Here is a 19,612-nt window from a genome sequence, read left to right as displayed (position 1 = left end):
TTAGCAAAAATTAATGCATCATGGTCATTTTCAAAAAAACTGAGATTGAAAATTCCCATAAAAAACTTTCATTACAGTCTGGTAACGAAAAGCAAATTTATATCCCTTTCGCCACAATACTTCTTTAGCCGAATTAAATTCTCGGCATCTTCTAATAATTTCTTGACTCAGATCTGCATTAAAAAAAACACCCTGTTATTTTGAACCATCATTGGAGCCTGGTTTTGCCGTGCTTTCTGCACCGCCAGTCGAAGTATCATTTCTCTATCCTGATATTTCAAACAGCGAATCAAAACTGCTCGTGGTAATTGGCCTGGAAACGGTTTCTTTTTTAATGCTCTATGCGCTCGGTCTAATTCCAGACCATCTGGAAAGAATTCCTTGCTCAACACTTCTAGGATCAATTTCTTAAAAAACCACCAGATCTGAACCTTTTTTTTATCTTCCAGAAGACTTACTATCTTAACATTATTTCTACGACTGGTTTTCTAATGAATCAATCTTCTTCAATAATCCCTTCTTCTGAATCCCCCAGTCTACAAAAGAATCTTCCACTTTTTACATTTTTTCTTTATTACATTACACTTGATTCTTACATTAAAGAAAAGCCTCCTCAATCTTTTTAAATTTATCTTGTACAGTATCCACAGATCGTATACATCTAGTAACATCACTCTTAACTACATTGATATCTTGCTTCACAAAAGTTATTTCTTCACACATAGTTTTCATTTCCAAAAATCCTTGAGTCATCTGATTAGTCATCTGCATTGACATATTTGACATATGTTCCATTTGGAGCACAATCCCTTCCAGAATTGTAAACACTGAATCCAGTCCAGGATCCATCACCTCCCTTTGAGGCCGACCTTCTTTACTCTCAGTCCCCATTTCTTCAATTTCTAATAACATTGAGCTCTCTTCTTCCTCCAAAGCAATGGGTCCTCTTCCAGTGCCGACCTCATCAGCCCGCCGCCACTCGGGCTCCCCCACAGCCCACACCTTCTCCAAAAGTTCGCGGACCTGCAATGCACCGCACATGCCCGGTAGGGCCACCGACCGCACAGGTGCATCTTCCGACTCTACACTGCGCGCTCCTGGACCACCAAGCAATGACGTGAGCTCGCGGGTCTGTCCTCGCTCGGCTGGCCCGCTCACATGCCCAGACTCACAAGCGCGCGAGTCGGACCTGGCAGAACTCATCTCTGAGCCGGCGCCATCATGTGATTATGCAGGCAGCACCGACGTAATGCTTAGCCAGGCAGGAATCCTCTGAGGTTTCGGGACTCCAGTCGATGACTCCATGGATTCAACTTGATAGGTAGGCCTCAATTCTTTGACACTTTTGTAGGGTAATTTCTTCTGTAACTGAGTTTTCGATTTTTTCACATTTGCAGCCATTTCGAACCTCCACTATTCCAAAGTCTATAAACAGTATTTTTAATCACTTTTACATCTTTTAAAATCAGGCATTTAATAGTCTAACTGGGGAAGGGTGGAACCACACTTCTACCCTCTACGCTATCTTACCACTAGCTCCAGTCCCAACCTCATGCCACAGCCCGACACCTTCCTTTGTCCCCAAGGACCTCCAGGATTGCAATTATGTTTTCATTTGCAGGAGCCTGCACCAGAGTCCACTGCAGCGGCCGTACAAGAGCCTGTATAATGTGGTGCATTGGGACTGAACTAAGTGGATCCTTAATGTGAGTGGACATAAGAAGGCCTTCACCATTGACGGCCTCAAGCCAGCGCATCTCGACCTGGAGCACCCTGTGCCTGTTCCACCTCCAAGCCGACAAGGTTGGCCATCCAAAAGGACTAAAAAGGCGTTGGTCATGGAATTCTCACCTCCTAACCCTGGTTCTTTGGTGGGGTGGGGGGGTTGGGGTGGTGGATCATGTGGCAGCTCACCCATGCAACAGGCAAACCAGCTCACAGAGTCGCGGGCAAGTCTGCAGCAGATCTGAGTGTAAGAGCTCCAGATGCGGGGCAAGCCTAAGCCTGTTCCTCCCTGCAGGACACAGGGGCTGCTGAAGGAGGGTTCTTAAGCAATTGGTTCAACTCACCTTCAACTCTGCGTAGTTAATCGCTCACTGCGTGGCTACAATGGACACAGGCCAGGACAGCACAGGCAAAACCCTCCACACTATCGAGAACATCTACAGGGAATGCTGCCGTCGGAGGGCAGCACCAAACATCAGGGATCCACAACATCCAGCACATGCTCTGTTCTCACTGCTACCATCAGGAAAGAGGTTTAGGTGCCACAAGACTCGCACCAACAGGTTCAGGAACAACTGCTACCCCTCCACTAGCAGACTCCTCAACGACAAACTCAATCAGAACTCTTACTTTTGCACTTTATTGATGTTTTTCCTCTCTCTGTTTTGCAGTTTGTTATTTGTTTACCTGTGTACTTTGAGTACACTACCATTAAGTGGTCATTCTGCCTCGCCTGCAGTAAAAAGAATCTCAGGGTTGTTGATGTCACATATATACTCTGATAATAAATCTGGAATCTGAAAGACAATGCCTGTAGCATGAATAAAAGCTCTCACGACTGGAGGAAGAACAAATGCTTTTATTAGCTTATAATTAAGGGTAGGGTCTCACAGTAGTCTTTAGAAGGGGTCTGGATTTAGGTAGGAAACCAGTGAGCAGATGGGGGCGGAGCTGGGAGGCAGGGACAACCATCAGCGCAACACACTCCAGGTACCAGTGAATCCCAGTTCACTGCAATGCCTTCTCAACACCACAGAAGTACCAGCTGAGATTCTGTGCACAGAGCTGAACATGGACTCACAACTTGCAAAAGCTGCTTCAATGAATGGCCATTATTTGCAATGCTCCTTTCTCAAAGTGGCACAGACAAGTATTCTTGGAAGTGCAGCCACCATTGTATTTGGAGGAAATGTGGTTGCCTCTCTGCACTGAGCAAGATCCAAAAGTGGCAATGAAGTTATCACAGTTTTATTTCAGGACATCAGAGGGAAAGATCTGGGGGACAGCTCCCAGAAAGGGTCCTAAGATCTATAACACAAGGGAAAAAAAAGACTGGCCCTGATTGCAATATCTGACTTTCAACATGAAATTTGCAATAGTCTGTTGAATGAAGTGCAATCAGTCAAAGCTTCTGTCAAATCTAAATAGTTTAAAGTAGAAGTTACTTGGAAGCAGACGTGAGTACCTGTTCTATGGGTAAGCGGAGTCTCTGACTGAGAAGCAGAAGCAGATCGGATCCACAGTTACTCGACCCCATTCCTGCGCAGGTACCGGACACCCCCTGGTTCATCTGCAACTGACCAGCTCCTCACCTGAAACTTCACCAAAGTCGGAGCGTCCACAGACATGCGGCTCCGCCCTGCTTTGACTCCGGCTTCCGGCGCTAACATCAGCCGCACCAACTTTCTGACTCTTCTGCCTTCTTCGACTGGCAAACGTCATAGTTTCCAAAGCAAGGGGTGGGGTGGGTGACTGAAGAGATCACTTAACGGCAACTGAGCCGCTCTCGGATCCATCCGCTGAGGGGTGACTGACTCCACAGCACACTCTGTTGGGTGTTTATTCGTGACCTGCCCTGCAAATTCTTCTGAGGAGGGAGAACATTATCATTCACGACTGGATAAGTAGTTCACCATTGAACCACAGAACATTATAGCCCAGAAACAGTGCCCTTCTAGTCTGTGCCCTTTTGCCTAGTGTCACTGACCTGCACCTAGTCCATAGCCCTCCATACATCTCCCATCCATGTACCTGTCCAAATTCTTAAATGTTAAAATTGAGCCCACATTCACCATCTCACCGGACAGCTGGTTCCACACCACTCTCCCCCAAAACGTTTCCCCTTTTACTCTTAACCTATGTCCTCTGATTTATATCTCACCTACCCTCAGTGGAAAAAGCCTCTCTACTTTTATTCTGTCGAAACCCCACATAATTTGAAATACCTCTATCAAATCTCCCCTCGTTCTTCTATGCTCCAGGGAATAAAGTCCTAGCGTGTTTAACCTTTCCCTGTAACTCAATTCCTGAAGTTAACATCATAGCCAATCTTCTCTGCACTCTTTCTATCTTATAGACATCTTTCCTGTAGTTAGGTGACCAAGACTGCACACAATACTCTAAATTTGGCAAATCTTGCGATTTATCCTCGGCAAAGAAAACTCTAAACATTGCTATTTATATAAAAAATGGACTTTCCAGTCTGAAGGACAGAATTGATCTTCAAAAGCCAATATGTTCAAGAGACAAGATAGTGGCTCCGAAGGATCTTCTGAATCCAGGAAGAATATGGGGCTCGGTAGGTCAGTGACACTCAGGATTGGCCTGATGTTAAAGGAGACTGGAAGGGTCCTTTTGTTTGTTGCCAAAAATAGATAAATTGCTCATGTTACATAAAACCTTGGTGCTAAATCACTTCATTATCAAAGATAATAAAACATGGCCAAAGCACTTGATCCAAATGATAAAGGACAAATGAGAGAAGAGATCAGGAGAGATTTAGTAGAGAGCAGACAGAAGAACAAGCCTGCCTATGGTGGGACCTAAGTATTGGGAATGTGCAAGATGCCACACTGGAAAGTAGAAGAAACGTTGAAGGGGTGTAGGGCTGGAAGAGTTATCGAGGGAGGAAAAGGCAGAGGTAAACCGAGCACATGGAGTGGTCAGGGACCATGGCACAAAGTATTGTTCCAACAAGATTTTGCAAAGGCCCATAAAAAATAGTTTAAATAAGTGTGCTGCAAAGTCTAGATGATACCCCATGGGACTGCCAGTGGGAGCACCACTTTATAAAGATCATAATTCCATGAAATGTATATTATTCACAGTACATAATTACAAGCAGATTCTCAAGTCAATTAAAAGTTTGGAGGAACAACAGCCTGGTCTGGAATGTTCCACCCAGGGCAGGTACTGTAACCAGTTGTATATACATGCGCATTGTGGAGGAGCAAATAACATAGATTCCCTTTGCCCTCCACAGGCCAAACACGATTCGAGTCTGTAAAACATTCTGTGATGGAATTGTAAGAAGGCAGGGGAAGTTCTCCCAGTGCTCTGGCATAAAATTAATCCATCAATTGGCACCATTAAAAAACAAGCTGGTAATCATGTTACTGTATGTAAACGCTTACTTCGCACAAATTGTCTGCTAGTTTGTCTGTTCTGAAAATGTTCAATGTCTTCAATTTCTGTTATAGAACACACCTTATCTGCTCTATCAGTTAAATACTCATTTATCATGATAAACAGAAGAACAATGAATTTCCATGTATTCTGAATGTTGAGAGTTTTAAAGCCTTTCTAAAACCTGCAATGATCAAGTTATAGGTGTAAGGAAGACTCCCTGCTTGTTAGGATATATGGCTTCCAAAGCTCAGTAGCATCAGGTCAAAAATGGTCCTGTTGATTCATAACAGCCCATTCCTCCGCTAACTGTGCTTCCTTTGAGACACCATCTCAACATTAATAGAAGAATTTACCAAGATGTCTTTAGCAAGAACGCACCAAACACACAGCCACTGTCATCCAGAAGGACTACCTTTAACTCACAAGCCATCCTGACATGGCCATACCTCAGATATTTCTTCATAATTTTTGGTCGTAATCCTCAAACACTCTGTCCGGCAACACTAAAAGTACTTTCACTTCAGCAATTCAAGCAAAAGGTCCATCTTACTTTCTGAGCAGCAGCTAGGCAACTTTCTGACTCTTCTGCCTTGCCATCAGCCTTGCCAGCAGTGGGATGGGAAATGTATTTGTGGAGTCTAAAGATAGAATCATAGTTGGATATGCTGTCCATCCCCATGGTTGAATATCCCACTCTTGAAGATTGTCCAGACTGCTGTTTTATCACAATCTCTGGGATGCTCAGGACAGGAAAAAACTCCAGACGGTTGTTAACTCAGCCTGGGACATCACAGGCACCAGTCTTCACTCCATCGAGGACATTTACAAGAGATGGTGTCTTAAGAATGTAACTTCCGTCCTCAAGGACCCACCACCCAGATTTTGATAAGAAATAGTGCCTTCAGGAAAGGAGAACACAGTTTTATTCCTCAAGTCATATTTCCATTTCCAGTGCAGTCAGCAGAGGCCTTGTCCTCACTAAAATCATCTGCTATTGATTCTTAATTCAAGCTCTAATCACTCTCTTATTTTGCTTTTATTAAAATGGACCCACTGCCCCTTTCCAAACGAATGAAGAGTGAAATCATCTTGGTCTATGGTTCTTTTTATTGGCCACTTTGCAATGAGTGGCTTTTCATACCATAAGAACATAAAGAAAGAGAAACAAGTATACAACTAGATAATAATCTAGGCCATCTATACAAACTAAATTATCAGCCATTAATGAAGAAATTACAAGACGACTTAGAACATTGGAAAGATTTACCACTAACACTGATAGGAAGGGTAAATTGCATTAAAATGAATATCTTCCCAAGGATACTATACCTATCCCAATCATTACCAATTCACCTAACAGAGAAATTCTTCAAGGAGCTAAAGAAAATTATAAGGAAATTCTTATGGAAAGGGGGGAAACCGAGGATAGCGCTAGATAAATTAACAGAATGGTTCAAACAAGGGGGCTTACAGCTACCAAACTGTAAGAATTATTATAGAGCAGCACAATTAAGATACCTATCAGATTTTTTTCAAACAAGGGAAAAACCAGATTGGACCAGATTAGAGCTAGATAAAATAGGGGAGAAGGTATTGAACATATACTATATAAGTGGGATGAAAAGCTGGTGCAACTTAGGAATTCACCAGTACTGCACCATCTGCTCAACATTTGGAAGAAGATTCAAGTAGAAAGGAATAAAACAAATTATCAACTACCAAACTTAATATTGACGCAAAATCAACTAATCCCTTTCACAATAGATAACCTTTCCTTTAGAGAATGGGAGAGAAAAGGGATCAAAAGAATAGAAAATTGTTTTTCGAGAAATAAATTATTATCTTTTGAACAAATTAAGTACAAATATGGTATAACTCATGGTACAATGTTTGCATACCACCAACTGAAAACCTACTTGAAGGACAAATTGGGAAGCAGGCTGAGGTTACCAGAAGGAAGCAATTTTGAATATGTGATTACAGACACAATGATAATTAAAAGATTTATAACAAAAAAGTACATCAAACTGCAAGAGAAAGAGAATGAGGAAACAAGCTGTAAACCCAAACAAAAATGGGAACAAGATCTAAAAATAAAGATAAAAAATGAAACATGGGAAAAGCTATGCTCCAGAACTATGAGAAATACAATAAACACGAGGTTACACATGATACAATATAATTGGTTACACAGGCTATACACCATGTCCCAAAAGTTAAATAAATGGGACCCAACAGTATCAGACAGATGTTTTCGCTGTAAGAAGGAAACGGGAACAACAGTACATGCAATTTGGCCATGTGAGAAAGTGGAAAAGTTTTGGGAAGATCTAAATCAGATATTAAATAAAATCACAAGAAGCAACATACCAAAAAATCCAGAGATCTTTCTTCTAAGTAATATAAGAAGTAAAGAACTTGGACTCGATTTGGATGGAACACAAAAATTATTTATTATGATAGCCTTAGCTGTAGCAAAAAAATGTATTACGTCAACCTGGAAATTAGAAGATAGCCTGAGAATACAGCAATGGTACATAGAAATTAATAAATGTATTCCATTGGAAAAAATAACATATAATTTAAGAAATAACATCACAGTATTCGAACAAATTTGGGAACCGTACATGGAACAAACAGAGAAGTCCTACCGCGGACCTCCACTACCTAAAATGACAGAAGGAGAAGACTAAATGAACTGACCCAGTATGTAAAAGTAGATGACACAAATTTCTTGTTTATTTTCATTGTGTGATGACATTGTTTAATGGGCTTAATGTATCATATATGTTGACCATTGAGTGGGTGGAGAGGTGGGGTGAAGGAGGGAGGGGGAAAAGGGGAGTAAATAACACTGTGTATTCAAGAGGGAAATGTTTGTGTGCATTTTGGTCAGTATGGTTCATAGTGTGAAAAATAAAAAATTTTTTAAAAAAGAAATAGAAACAGGAGGCGTCCAGTCCAACCATTATGTCTACTCCGTCAATCAATAAAATCATGGCTCAGTGTCACTTTTAAGTCCATGTCTCTGATTATTTAAGTATCCAGAAATCAATGGATCTATGAGCTTAATATACTAAGCAAATGGGCTTTTACAGCCCACATTGGTGGAGAGTTTTGTAGATCCACAACCATCTGAGGGAGGAACTTCTTTCTCATCTGAATGGCCTGTATTTTATTTTGAGACCATGACCTGTGATTCTAAACACCACAAAGTGAAGAAATACCATCTCTGCATTTACTCAATCACACCCCATCTTTGTTTTTTTAATGTTTCAAGGAGAATGCATTTCTTCTCAGGTATGAAGATCACAGGCCCTGCCTGCTGAAGAGGGTTCTGTCTCAGAAACCAGAAACATAATATAGGCTGCAGGGATGAATGACATGTAACCAATATCACTAAGAATACTTCCTACACCACTTGCCTACAATTAACAGTTGTGTTTGTTTGAACAATGCAGCATTTCAGAAGCAATAGATTGGGTGTGAAACAAAATGGATTTTTATAATAAGGATTGTAGTGATAAAAAATGGTAATTTTTCAATTATAATCCTAACAACAATATGTAATGATACTGAAGTTAAAAACAATGCAGGAAACATCAGTGGAACTTCAGCAAATTCTGGCAGTTAACATGGTTTTAGGGAACAGAGGTAGTGAGGAAGGAGCATTGGAGAAGAAATTCCAGATTGCAAGAGGGTGAGTTTCCTGGATAGCATGCAAAACCAAGTTTTTTTCTAGTGTTTCTCAATGTGTGTGACAACTCACAAATCAAGCCAAGAACTGGAGGGTAGCAGAACTCTCAGACAATTGAGTGACTGCAGGAGTGAGTGGAGGAAGGATTTGAGAGTTTTGGAATGTGGGTGATGCCAGCCTGGGATCAGAGAGGTGAGAAGGCTATGGTGCAATTCAGGAAGAGTTTTGCTTGAGTTCAAGTTTATGTTGAGGGATGACATGTCTATCAATTCTGAAGGTAAATTCGTAACACAAGCTAAACATCGAGCCAAAGAGAGGAAGGATTAAACCTGGGACATTTAAATTCTTTACAGCTCTGTTTCCTCCTACCAGAAAAAAAAACACAAAAATATGAAAAATGGGGAACTAAACTCCTTTTATCTAAAACACAACTGCTTTTAACCAAGAGTTAACCACTTTACAGCTCTGATGTGCTGAGTGTAACTGCATAATTCAAGACTGCCTTTTCTGATGTGTGGTAATTTTTAAAAAGAATTGGTTGTGAATAGAAACTTGAAATGGAAGAAATTCTGCCTGACCTGCAGGGGAAAAAAAAGAATCTCGGGGGTTATATGTCATGTCATGTGTTCACTCTGGCAATAAATCAGAGAATTGAAGTACATGTTGCTACCACAAGGGGCTCCCAGAGAGTCTTTGTCAACTTCTTGAACCAGAAGTGATGTTTGCTAAAAATTGCAAGTAAATAGAAAGATCACAAGACCACAAAGGATGAGCTAAGAAAATCTTTGATGGCTTCTTATTTCTTTGCCAATCTCCAATTCTGGATGATTTGTTTTGCTCTTATCTGCAGCACCACTGAAAGTGGAAGTGAGGTCCAGACCCTGCATCAAGATCTTCCAGCTGATGATGGTATTGAAGAAAAATATAAAATGACAAGTTAACTTGAGTCCTGAGTTAGAGGAGATGCATCTGGAGATTATTAGAATGGAAGAGAGGAAGAGATTCCAGAGATAGGGAAGCCTTGCATAGATTTGAAAACCAGGATGAGCATTTTATGCTTCAGAATCAAAGCTTGTGTAGATTTGGTGGCTAAGGAGTGAATTTTATTGGAGCACCAACAGAAAGTGATTTTGCTTCTTGAGATATCTGGTACTGGAGGTGGCTTTCCTTTGTGGGAGAGTTTAGGTGCGGAGGACGAAGTCTCAGGATAAGTGAGTTGAAGAAGATTTATTTTTTTCCTCTCAGAGGGTTGTGAGTCTTTCAAGTTCAAATTTATCATCATCATCCAATTGTCCAACTGGATAAAACAGCGTTCTTCAGCCCTCGGTGTAAAAACATGCAAAAGAATGGATAAAGAGAGCACACATTTTTATGCAGTACATAAATAAAAATAAATAAATAATAGAGTCGCGGATGGTTAGTGCATGCAGTTCATCAGTCATTCACCAGTCTCCATGGGAAGAAGCTGTTTCTCGGCCTGGAGGTTCTGGCTCTGAGATTCCTGTATCTCTTTCCCAACAGGAGTAGCTGGAAGGTGTTGTGTGTGGGTTGGTTGGGATCTGTAACGATTTTGCCAGCCCTCTTCAGACAATGATCTCAGTAGATTATGTCATTGGTGGGGGGTGGGGGGGGGGGGGAGGGAGACCCCCAGCGATCCTCTCTGCCACTCTTATGATCTTGTGGATTGACCTCTGATTCAGTGCTTTACAGCAACTGTTACCACAATGTGATGCAGCTGGTCAGGACGCTCTTGCGAGAGTTCCTGTAGAAAGTTGACAGGATGGTGGCCGGTAGCCTTGCCCACCTTAATCTTTCCCTGACACGTGAGAAGTTGTGTGTCTTTGGGAGTCAGTGACTCAGAAAGGGCTCAACCCTTGAATAATATTCAAAGCTGACACAGATTTTTAATCAATAAAGGATTCAAGGCATATGGGGAGAGGGCAGGGAAGTAGAACTTCATGAGATGTGGATCAGCATAACTTTATTAAAGAGCTTGAGGGGTTGAATGGCCTACTCCTGTTCCTTTTATATAACACCTGAATGTTTTATTAATCTACATGATGAAGTGTATCTATCACAAACACAGTGATATTGGTATTCTTTGTGAGATTGGTTAGAACCAATATGAGAGGGGTAGTTTGGTGCACTGATGGGATATAGCCAAAGGGAGCATGCATTGATGTTGTTCTGGACTATGAGAGGGGAATACTCGGAGAATACTGCATTGTTGGGAAGTATAACTGAAGAAACATTATATTTTAGAGGGGCAGCTCCAAATTAAAGCTTCAAAATTTGAGGATTATCATTAAAAGAATGTTACACTTAGATGTATGGGACTGAGGGTGCTCCTGTTCCTTTGGACTCTGCAACTTTAGTGAGGTTGTCCACTCCATTTTAGAAGGCAGAACAACTTTGTTATTGGACTAAGATTGTTCTGCTCCATCGATGGGGCTTTACAGCTGGTTTGTGACTGTTCTAAGGGAGTGGCGCACTATAACAGGCATGGTCCTGAGGGATTGCTGCGGTTGGAAAGATACTGTGCTGGGAGTGCAGCATTCTTATAGAGGTAGTTTTGAGAAGCTGCCCTGTCGTTTGAAGGGTGTGATAGAAGATTTGTTGTACAGAAAGTGGGGTAGAACCGAAGGAATACTCCGTTATTAAAGGGGCAGGATTGAGAGGAGCAGTCCTGTAGTATTTTTGGAAGGGTAACTAAAAGCTCAACTCAATTATCCCTCCAATATTGTTGTGTAGTTTATAGGGGTATACTGAGGGATTGCAGCATTGTTAGAGGTGGTACTGAGGGAGTATAGTGCAGCCATGACAGTGACACAGAGTTTGTGCTGAATTGCAATAAAGGTAGTTGTACATTGGGGGAATAATTTCCTTTTAAAAGAGGCATTACTGAAGGAAAATTCCTTTTTTTTTAAGATGCTGCATTATTAGAAGGGGGTATGAAGGGAATTTTGCACATTAAAGGGGATAGTACTGAAAGTTTTCCACACTGAAAGCGGATTAGTACTTACCATGCGCCAAGCTGCAGTGTCATAACATTGAGAAAGAATAGTTCTGTAAAAGGGACAGTTCTCAAGGAAAGCTTGGCTAAAACAGTGTAGTACTGAAGGATTGGTATGATTATGGTACGCAGCACTATTAAATAAGTAAAACATACATTGCACTCTAAAGTCTATGGCAATGAAAATGCATTGGAAGGGAAATAATGCTGAAGTGTCTTACACTAGCCGTTTTCAGGTGCAATCGCTCAGAGTAGGCGCCTGCAGAAGCGGCTGTGGGTGTGTCCGAATCGACATCCAGGTGGCAGCGCTGAAGGCACTGTTCAGGCACCTGAAAGGGCCGGCTGCAGAAGAGGCGCCTCAGAGCGAACGCCAGTTCCTGTCGACTGTGGCCGTAGTCCCGCTGCTGCTTTCAGGTGCCTCCACTCAGAAGCAGAGAATATACCTCCCCGCGGAAGGTTAGGTAAATACTCCTCGGGGCCAGGTTTTTTCAGGTGGCCTCCTGACAGCAGGGTGAGTACCTCAGGATTCATCATCAGGGCTATCTCTCGAGGGAGAGGATGATCCACAGAGCAAAGATGCTTGTGCGCATAGTGTACTTGATGTTGCACTCCAAGAAGCACATGATACTTCACAAACTGCAGGATTATTGCACTGTTATAAGGAATAGGGTTGAGGGATTGCAGCATTGTTGAAAGTGTGGTGTTGAAATTGTGCTGCACTGTTACACAAGTAGTTCTGTCAGAGATCTGAACTGCAAAGATTTGGGACTGAAATACTGTTAGAGGGTAGTCTTGAGGAAGTGTTGCATCAGTTTGTGCATGGTACTGATGGTTTGCTGGATTGTTTCTGAGTGCTTCCTTCTCTGTTGCAATAGGATAGCACCAAGAGAGCATTCTATTGTGACAAGGTTAATAATGAGGAAGTGCTGCATTATTGTAGGGGTAGTTAGGAGGATGATTGCCCTGCAAGGATAGTGCTGAGAGAAGCAGCACTGATGGTGTGGACGCTGGAAAATGGGATTCATGTTCATAGGGGCAATTACTGGATCAGATGGTCGGTCAAACTGACTCTATACAAGGGTCGGCACAACATCGAGGGCCAAAGGGCATGTACTCTGCTGTAGCGTTCTATTCTCCATGTTCTATGACTGTTTTCATGCTGTTTAGCTCAATGACACGTTACAGGAGCCATTCTCATCAGGGGCCTCAGCACATTTAAGGGGGGGGGGCTATGGACTGAAATCATAACATTTTTTATGTTTATTATGCGATTGGTAGGAGAGAAATGAGGAATAAACCAACTAAACTTAACCGCTTCACAGGGAAGGAAGCCCATAAAGTTTCAGCAAAGTCCTAAGTGGGGGGGGGGGGGGGGGGGGCATAGCCATAAAAAAATTGAGAATGGCTGACGTAGGGTATTGAGTTGACCACTGCACAGTAGAGGTGAAATTCTGAGAGATTCCAGTGGTGTGAAAGGGAAAGTACAAAGGAGGGTATGGTTGAGAATGTCCTCTCAGTGGAGCAATAGTGAAGGGGAACTACAGTATATAGAGGTATTACTGAGGGAGTGCCACATTGTGGGCAGGTTGGGGCTGAGTCTATACTTGATGATTGGAGATATTTTCCCACAAGATGATGCCTAACAAATAAGAACATGGAATGTCAGCTTAACTAGAAAAGTATCAAAATACTGGATATCATTGTCAACATTCCAAAGTTAAAGTCATTGTTCTTTTTTAAATATATTTACAGCACGGTAGAAGCCAATTCCGGCCATTTAAACCTCTGCTGCCCAATTACACCCAAATTAACTTACAAAACTGCAGTTTTTGGAGGGTGGGAGGAAACCGGAACACCCAGGGAAAACCAACAAAGGCACGGGGAGAACGTACAAACTCCTTACAGATCAGAACCCAGGCCACTGTAATCGCAACATGCGGTGTTCGCTGTGCTAGCCGTGCAGTCAGTTTTGTAGACAAGGTAGTTAAAAAAAAATTGAGGTGTAAGGCCTACTTATTTTCAGAGAATTTCTCCAATTGTTGAAGGAGGAAGTGTTTGTTTCTCCAATTTTTTAATTAAAAAAAAAGGATTTTGTAATGACATTGGGCAAGGTGACTCATTTCCTTTGACAGTCATTTCTTAACCTAAAAATCACATCAATTAAACACTTTTTTTTATGTGACAAGAGGAGAAATAGGAAAGAGTTTACAGAGCTAGCAACAAAGCCAGCCATGGCACCCTTTCAAAACTCTCCAGTGATAGAGTTGACTGTTTTCCGTCAAAAGGAATTGCCCTCTGCCTCCAAAGTGATCAGTCCTGAATGTTATCATTGCTCTATTCCAATTTTTTTGAGATTCATGGCTCTTTCATTCCTCCCATTCTTCCCTCTCTCACTAATTTGCATAGAAGTAATTGTAGCAGCCCAGAAAGTCACTATTTGGTTAATTTGGCTCCCTGGTAAAAAAAAAGTATGATTTCAGATTTATTGAGTACAAATATGACACAACCCTGAGATTCTTTTTTCTCTGGGCGAGGCAGGATTACCACTTATTGGTAATGCAAAAAACTGTACTCAACATACACATGCAAACAAATATAGAAATGTAAACAAGCTGACTGCAAAACAGAGAGAGAGAAAAAAAATCAATAATGTGCGAAAGTAAGAGTCCTTAATGAGTCCCTGATTGAGTTGGTTGTTAAGGAGTCTGATGGTGGAGGGGGAGCAGCTGGTCCTGAACCTGGTGGTGTGAGTCTTGTGGCACCTATTTCTCTCTCCTGATGGTAGCAACGAGAACAGAGTGTGCGCTGGGTGGTGTGGATCCTTGATGATTGCTGCTGCTCTACGACCACAGCGTTGCCTGTAGATGTATTCGCTGGTGGGAGAGTTTTGCCTGTGATGTCCAGAGCTGTGTCCACTACCTTTAACAAGGCTTTCCACTCAGGGGAAATGGCCCACGGATGCTTGATCCAGGTGCAATCCCCAGCAATGCTGCCAACATCAGTTCTAGTGATTTCAGGAATTTTCAAAATTTATCTGTTTCTCTTATTTAAAAATAATTTTGGAACTGCCCATTGATTCCATTTCCACGCAGACATTACATTTGAAGGAACTGTGTGCAGTAAGGATGTCCTTTCACCCACAATGTGCATTCATTTCCATTCCTATAATATCTTCAGCCATCTCAGATCCCCTCTTTCCCTCAAAGCTCTGTGGGGCCCATGAAATAGATTAGAAAATCATCAAAATAATATAAGTTCCAGTGCAGCCAATGTAGGGGCAACAAGAAACTGCAAAGTGATCACGACTGCATAAAACAGCCATGAGTACTAAAGAACCGGGGAACGACAGCACAGAAACAAGCACCGTTGCCCATCGTGTCCTCGCCGAACTATTATTCTGCTTTATTCCCATTGAGCTGCACTGGGATCAGAGCTTTCCATACCCCTCCCATCTACTTATCCAGCCAAGTTTCTCTTAAATGTTGAAAGCAAACCTGCATTCACTACTTCACCTCATTCCACACTCTCACCACTTCTGAGCAAGAGGTTCCCCTGAATGTTCCCCTTAAACCCACTTCTGTCACCTCCACCACGGGGCTTACTTTTCCCTCCACCCACCCAGTCTTCCCTCCTCCCCCTGATCACTGCTGTCCCCTTTCTCCCTTCTCCACCTGCCTTTGTACCCCTCTTTCCCTCCTTCCCCATCGTTTTGTTCAAATGCCCACCGACATGCTTCCATACCACGATGAAGGGCACAAGCCCGAAACGTCGGTTATGTATTTTTACCTTTGCTACATAAAAGGGCACTGGTTGACCAGCTGAGTTTCTCCAGCATGTTGTGTCTTTACTTCGACCACAATGTCTATAGATATTTTGTGATTTACTTCCCTTCAACATTTCAACTTTCACCCTTAACCTATGTCCTCTAGTTCTTCTCTCACCCAATCAATGTGCGTAAGAGACTAATTATTTTACAGGATAGCAGGAAGAATTGTTTTGTTCTTTTAAGTTGAGTAATGTGCTCTTTTACATCCATCTGAGAGAATAAATGTAACCTTGCACACCCAAAAGGCAACTACTTGTCTTCAGAACACGAACCAGTCCTCATCAAGGGGTCAGTTGTGGAAAGGGTTAAGAACTTCAAGTTCCAGGGTGTCAACAATTCTGAAGATCTGTCCTGGGGCCTCTATATCAATGCAATCACAAAGAAGACTGGCTAGCAGCTTGATTTTGTGAAGAATTTAAAGAGATTTGGTATCTCACCAAAGACTTACAAATTTCTACAGTTGTACCGTGGAGAACATTCTGACGACTGGTAAGATCAGTGTCTGATATGGAGGTGCTAATGCACAGGACCAAAAAAAAACTATCGAGAGAGCTGTGAACTCAGCCAGCACCATCACAGGCATCAGTCTCCTGTGATCCTGAGATGGATGTCTATAAAGGGCAGTGTCTCAAGAAAGCAGCCTCTATCCTCAAGGAACCTCCACGCAGGCCATGGCCCTCTTCCCACTGGCACAAGGACAGCTTCTTCCTCTCTGCCACAAGACCTCTGGAGGACAATGAACCACAGACACTATCTCACTTTCTCTTACTTTTGCACTTTTATTTATTTTTAAAAGTAATTTTATCGCAGTGTTTGCTCTGTGATGCTGCTGCTAAATAACAAATTTTGTGACATGATCATGACAACAAATTCTGATTCTAAGTCATACAGGTCTCCATCAGAACTGCACCGAGGACCTGGCTGAGCTAAATTGTTTTACTGGAGCTGGAATTAAACCCACATATTTTGTGCACAGAGAGAAGAATGCTGTTCAATGAACACTGCAGCCACTTGAAGCCCCAGGACCTCAGTGTGAAGGTTGCTACAAAATTGTCATGGGGCAGTAAAAGGCCATTTGGCCCATCAGCTCCATGACAGTAACTTTCTTGGGCTGGAATAGGAAAAGGAAGAATCTGAACTAATCTGTGCTCCTGCAAACTTCCTCCCCTCTGCTCCCACCCCAGCAGAAAATGTCTGTGCAGTTTCCGGTGAGAAAAACTCGAACTGGCCAAGGATGCCCTAGAATGTACATCAAGCCTCATGCCTATTATTCCCTAACCCTCTCACTTGTCACAATGTTCATGAACTGAAGACTGGCTGGGTGAATTGGTCACTTCCACTGAACAGTTTTGAAATCCACCCTTCCATCCACCCTCATCTGCCAACTCAAGCATGTCATTGGTGAAATGATCTTGAGTTTAAGTCATGAGCTGACTTCATTTAATGACTCCTGCCCTCCTTTATCCAAAACCAATCTTTGCTGAAAAAAACACACAGAAATGCCAGAGTTACACAGCCGGTCTTGCACCGTCCATAGAAGGTAAAGATATATTACTGATGTTTTGGGCCTGAGCCCTTTTTCAATATATAAGCAAAGAACAGAAAGGAGACAGAATAAAGACTGAAGAGTGGCAGGGGAAGAAGGCCAGGTCTTGCCTTCTTGTTCTTTGCTTATTCCTTGAAGAAGTCCTTAGGCCTGAAACTTCAGAAATACATCTTTACTCCTATGAATGCTGCGAGACCGGCTGAGTTCCTCCAGCATTTCTGCATGTTTTTATTACAATCAAAGTGTCGGCAGACTTTCGTGTTTCACTATGTATGTAAAAGTCAAGGATAAAGCCAATGGTCAACCTTGACTGTGATACCTTCCAAGTCAAATAACATGAGCACTCCTTGCTTTGGCTTCTCTTCAGTCAGAACCTTTATTGCAGGGGTGGCCAAACCGTGGCTTGCGACCCACATGCGGCTCTTTGAACTTTAATATGCGGCTCGCTGCCTGTCTCCCCCCCACCCCTCGCCCGCCTGACTTGCTCTGCCGGTCTCCCTCCCCCTCCCGTGCCCGACTCGCGCTGCCAGTCTCCCCCCCACCCCCCCACCCGTCTGTCTCGCCCTTCCGGTCTTTTGCCCGTCCGACTCGTGCTGCTGGTGTCCCACCCCCCCGCCCACCAGATTCACGTCTTTAATAGCCTGATATTTGTAGCATTGTATTTTAGTCATAAAAATATGATTATAATAAGATTAATTTTGTAAGGTGGAAATCTGATTAAAATATCTCTCATTTTTTTGGTTTACCTTTTTTTACATATTTGTGTCTTCTGTGATTACTGAAACTAATACAAATTAACAGTTTAAAACTGCATGCATGAATAAATATTATTGTATTTAATATGCATTTCTTAAAATTTATTTAATTTTTTTGTTACAAAATGTGTATGTAACAATAAAAATGTATGTGTGAATTTTGTTCTTGACCTGTAGTTCACAAGCATCTGAGTTTTATCGTTTGTGCCTCTTACATTAAGCAAGTTTGGCCACCTCTGCTTTATTGGCATGGGCATATGGAGACTCTTTGGTTAAGGGGGGCAGTAGGTAGATTTGTCTGAAATTTTACACTGGGACCACACTGCGCCTGGGCCACCTTGCATCTCACGCTTGGGCCCAGACACAGGCTGCTGCCTCCTCTGCAAACCGGTCACCGGCATAGACACCGGGTTCTAGAGGGCCGAGTCTCACGTCCATCCGCAGGCTCGGGCCACTTCATTGTCGGGGGGAGGCCCGTTCCTGTGAGAATGATGTTGGGTGATGCTGCACAGACCCTCTGATATCATCATGCAGAGGCGAGGGAAGTTCACAGCAAGTCATTCCATCCGTCAGCAGCAGTCCTGCGACAACCTGACGGTCAGCCCTGGCATATGCACGCTGATGTCACAGGCCCTGAGCATTGACACTGAGAGCCGTTGCCCAAGCTACGAACTAGTTCCCGGAGGAGGCTGTGGCATGGACCTCATGCTGGAGGTGCCCAGGGCCAAGACGTGGTGGTGCGGGACCACCATTATTGTTAATTTGTTTATCCTTTTGATTTTTCTGTCCGATTATTTTTTTTCTTCTTGTTTTCCCCAAAATTTGACCGAATTTGGGAGGGCAGTTGACCCCAGGTCATACGCCTATGTTTATTGGAAAGAAGGAAATGTATGATATTAAACTATAGTGCCTTTTCCATTGGCACCCTGTCGCAGGAATTAACTGGGAATTTACAGGGACAAGGTCCAGTGGAAGAGGAACACCGGCCTCAAATGATATCATTTCACTCCGGGATTAATTACCTCTACCCCTACTCATATCCCCGACGTTTACTGATGCAGGCATGCCGATAAATCCAGTGGAAAAGGGACAACAGAAAGGCAGAACACTCCGATCCCTGGGGATGAGTGTGATCAGTGGGAAAGCAATTCGTGTCCCAGTTAAGGGTGGCCCGGTGGAAATGGCACAAAGGGCTTCCTATCCCGGGACACTGCACAGCCAATGAACTGGAAAAGGGTCTGTTATTAGATGCCAATCTGCTTTTAAAAAAATGAAGATCCAAACTGGCAAGACAACAAATAATGAAATGTGGGTGGAATAGACCTAATTTTTTTAACTATTTAATGGTTTTCATTGTATCAAAAACTTTTAATTATTTGAAGAATTGGTGAACACACACAAAAAAAACCCGAAAAAGAATGGTTTTCAGCTGCTCTGTGCCTGTCGCTTTAAGAAGCCGTTTAGAGGGTTGTGATTGGTCGCTGCTGCATGTAGATTACAAGTAGCCGTGTCCGTTTCCCACCAATTAGCGCCTGGTATTTCCAGCAGATGGCGGGAAATATGAATTTCGCGGCACAAGCTTTGGCGCCAGAGGCTGAGTCTGTGAATCCGGCTGTATTCTGGAGCTTGTATAGTTTCTGCA

The 19,612-nt window shown here is 42.7% G+C and overlaps 2 protein-coding genes across 3 annotated transcripts in view; one reads left to right on the top strand and one right to left on the bottom strand.

Annotated features, from left to right (window-relative positions):
- The window catches only part of LOC138741381 (lysophospholipid acyltransferase 2-like), a 61,534-nt gene extending 58,106 nt beyond the window's left edge, over positions 1-3,428 (bottom strand). Inside the window, exon 1 of one of the 2 annotated variants that reach the window (XM_069895371.1) lies at positions 3,318-3,428. In XM_069895371.1, the coding sequence (XP_069751472.1) occupies positions 3,318-3,395 (78 nt within the window). In that variant the 5' untranslated portion in view covers positions 3,396-3,428. Of the gene's footprint in view, positions 1-3,190 lie in introns of both variants that reach the window. The other variant, XM_069895370.1, reaches the window with a different exon arrangement.
- Positions 3,429-18,498: 15,070 nt separating this feature from the next.
- LOC138742129 (transcription factor E2F2-like) overlaps positions 18,499-19,612 on the top strand; it is a 59,224-nt gene continuing 58,110 nt past the window's right edge. The window contains exon 1 of the mRNA XM_069896313.1: positions 18,499-18,707. Coding sequence (XP_069752414.1) covers positions 18,499-18,707 — 209 coding nt within the window. The remainder of the gene's footprint in view (positions 18,708-19,612) is intronic.

The sequence above is a fragment of the Narcine bancroftii genome, chromosome 8 (assembly GCF_036971445.1).
Source record: "Narcine bancroftii isolate sNarBan1 chromosome 8, sNarBan1.hap1, whole genome shotgun sequence".
Taxonomy (NCBI): Eukaryota; Metazoa; Chordata; class Chondrichthyes; order Torpediniformes; family Narcinidae; genus Narcine; species Narcine bancroftii.
The sequence above is the reverse complement of the archived record's forward strand: the minus strand, read 5'-3'. Positions and strand labels throughout refer to the sequence as shown.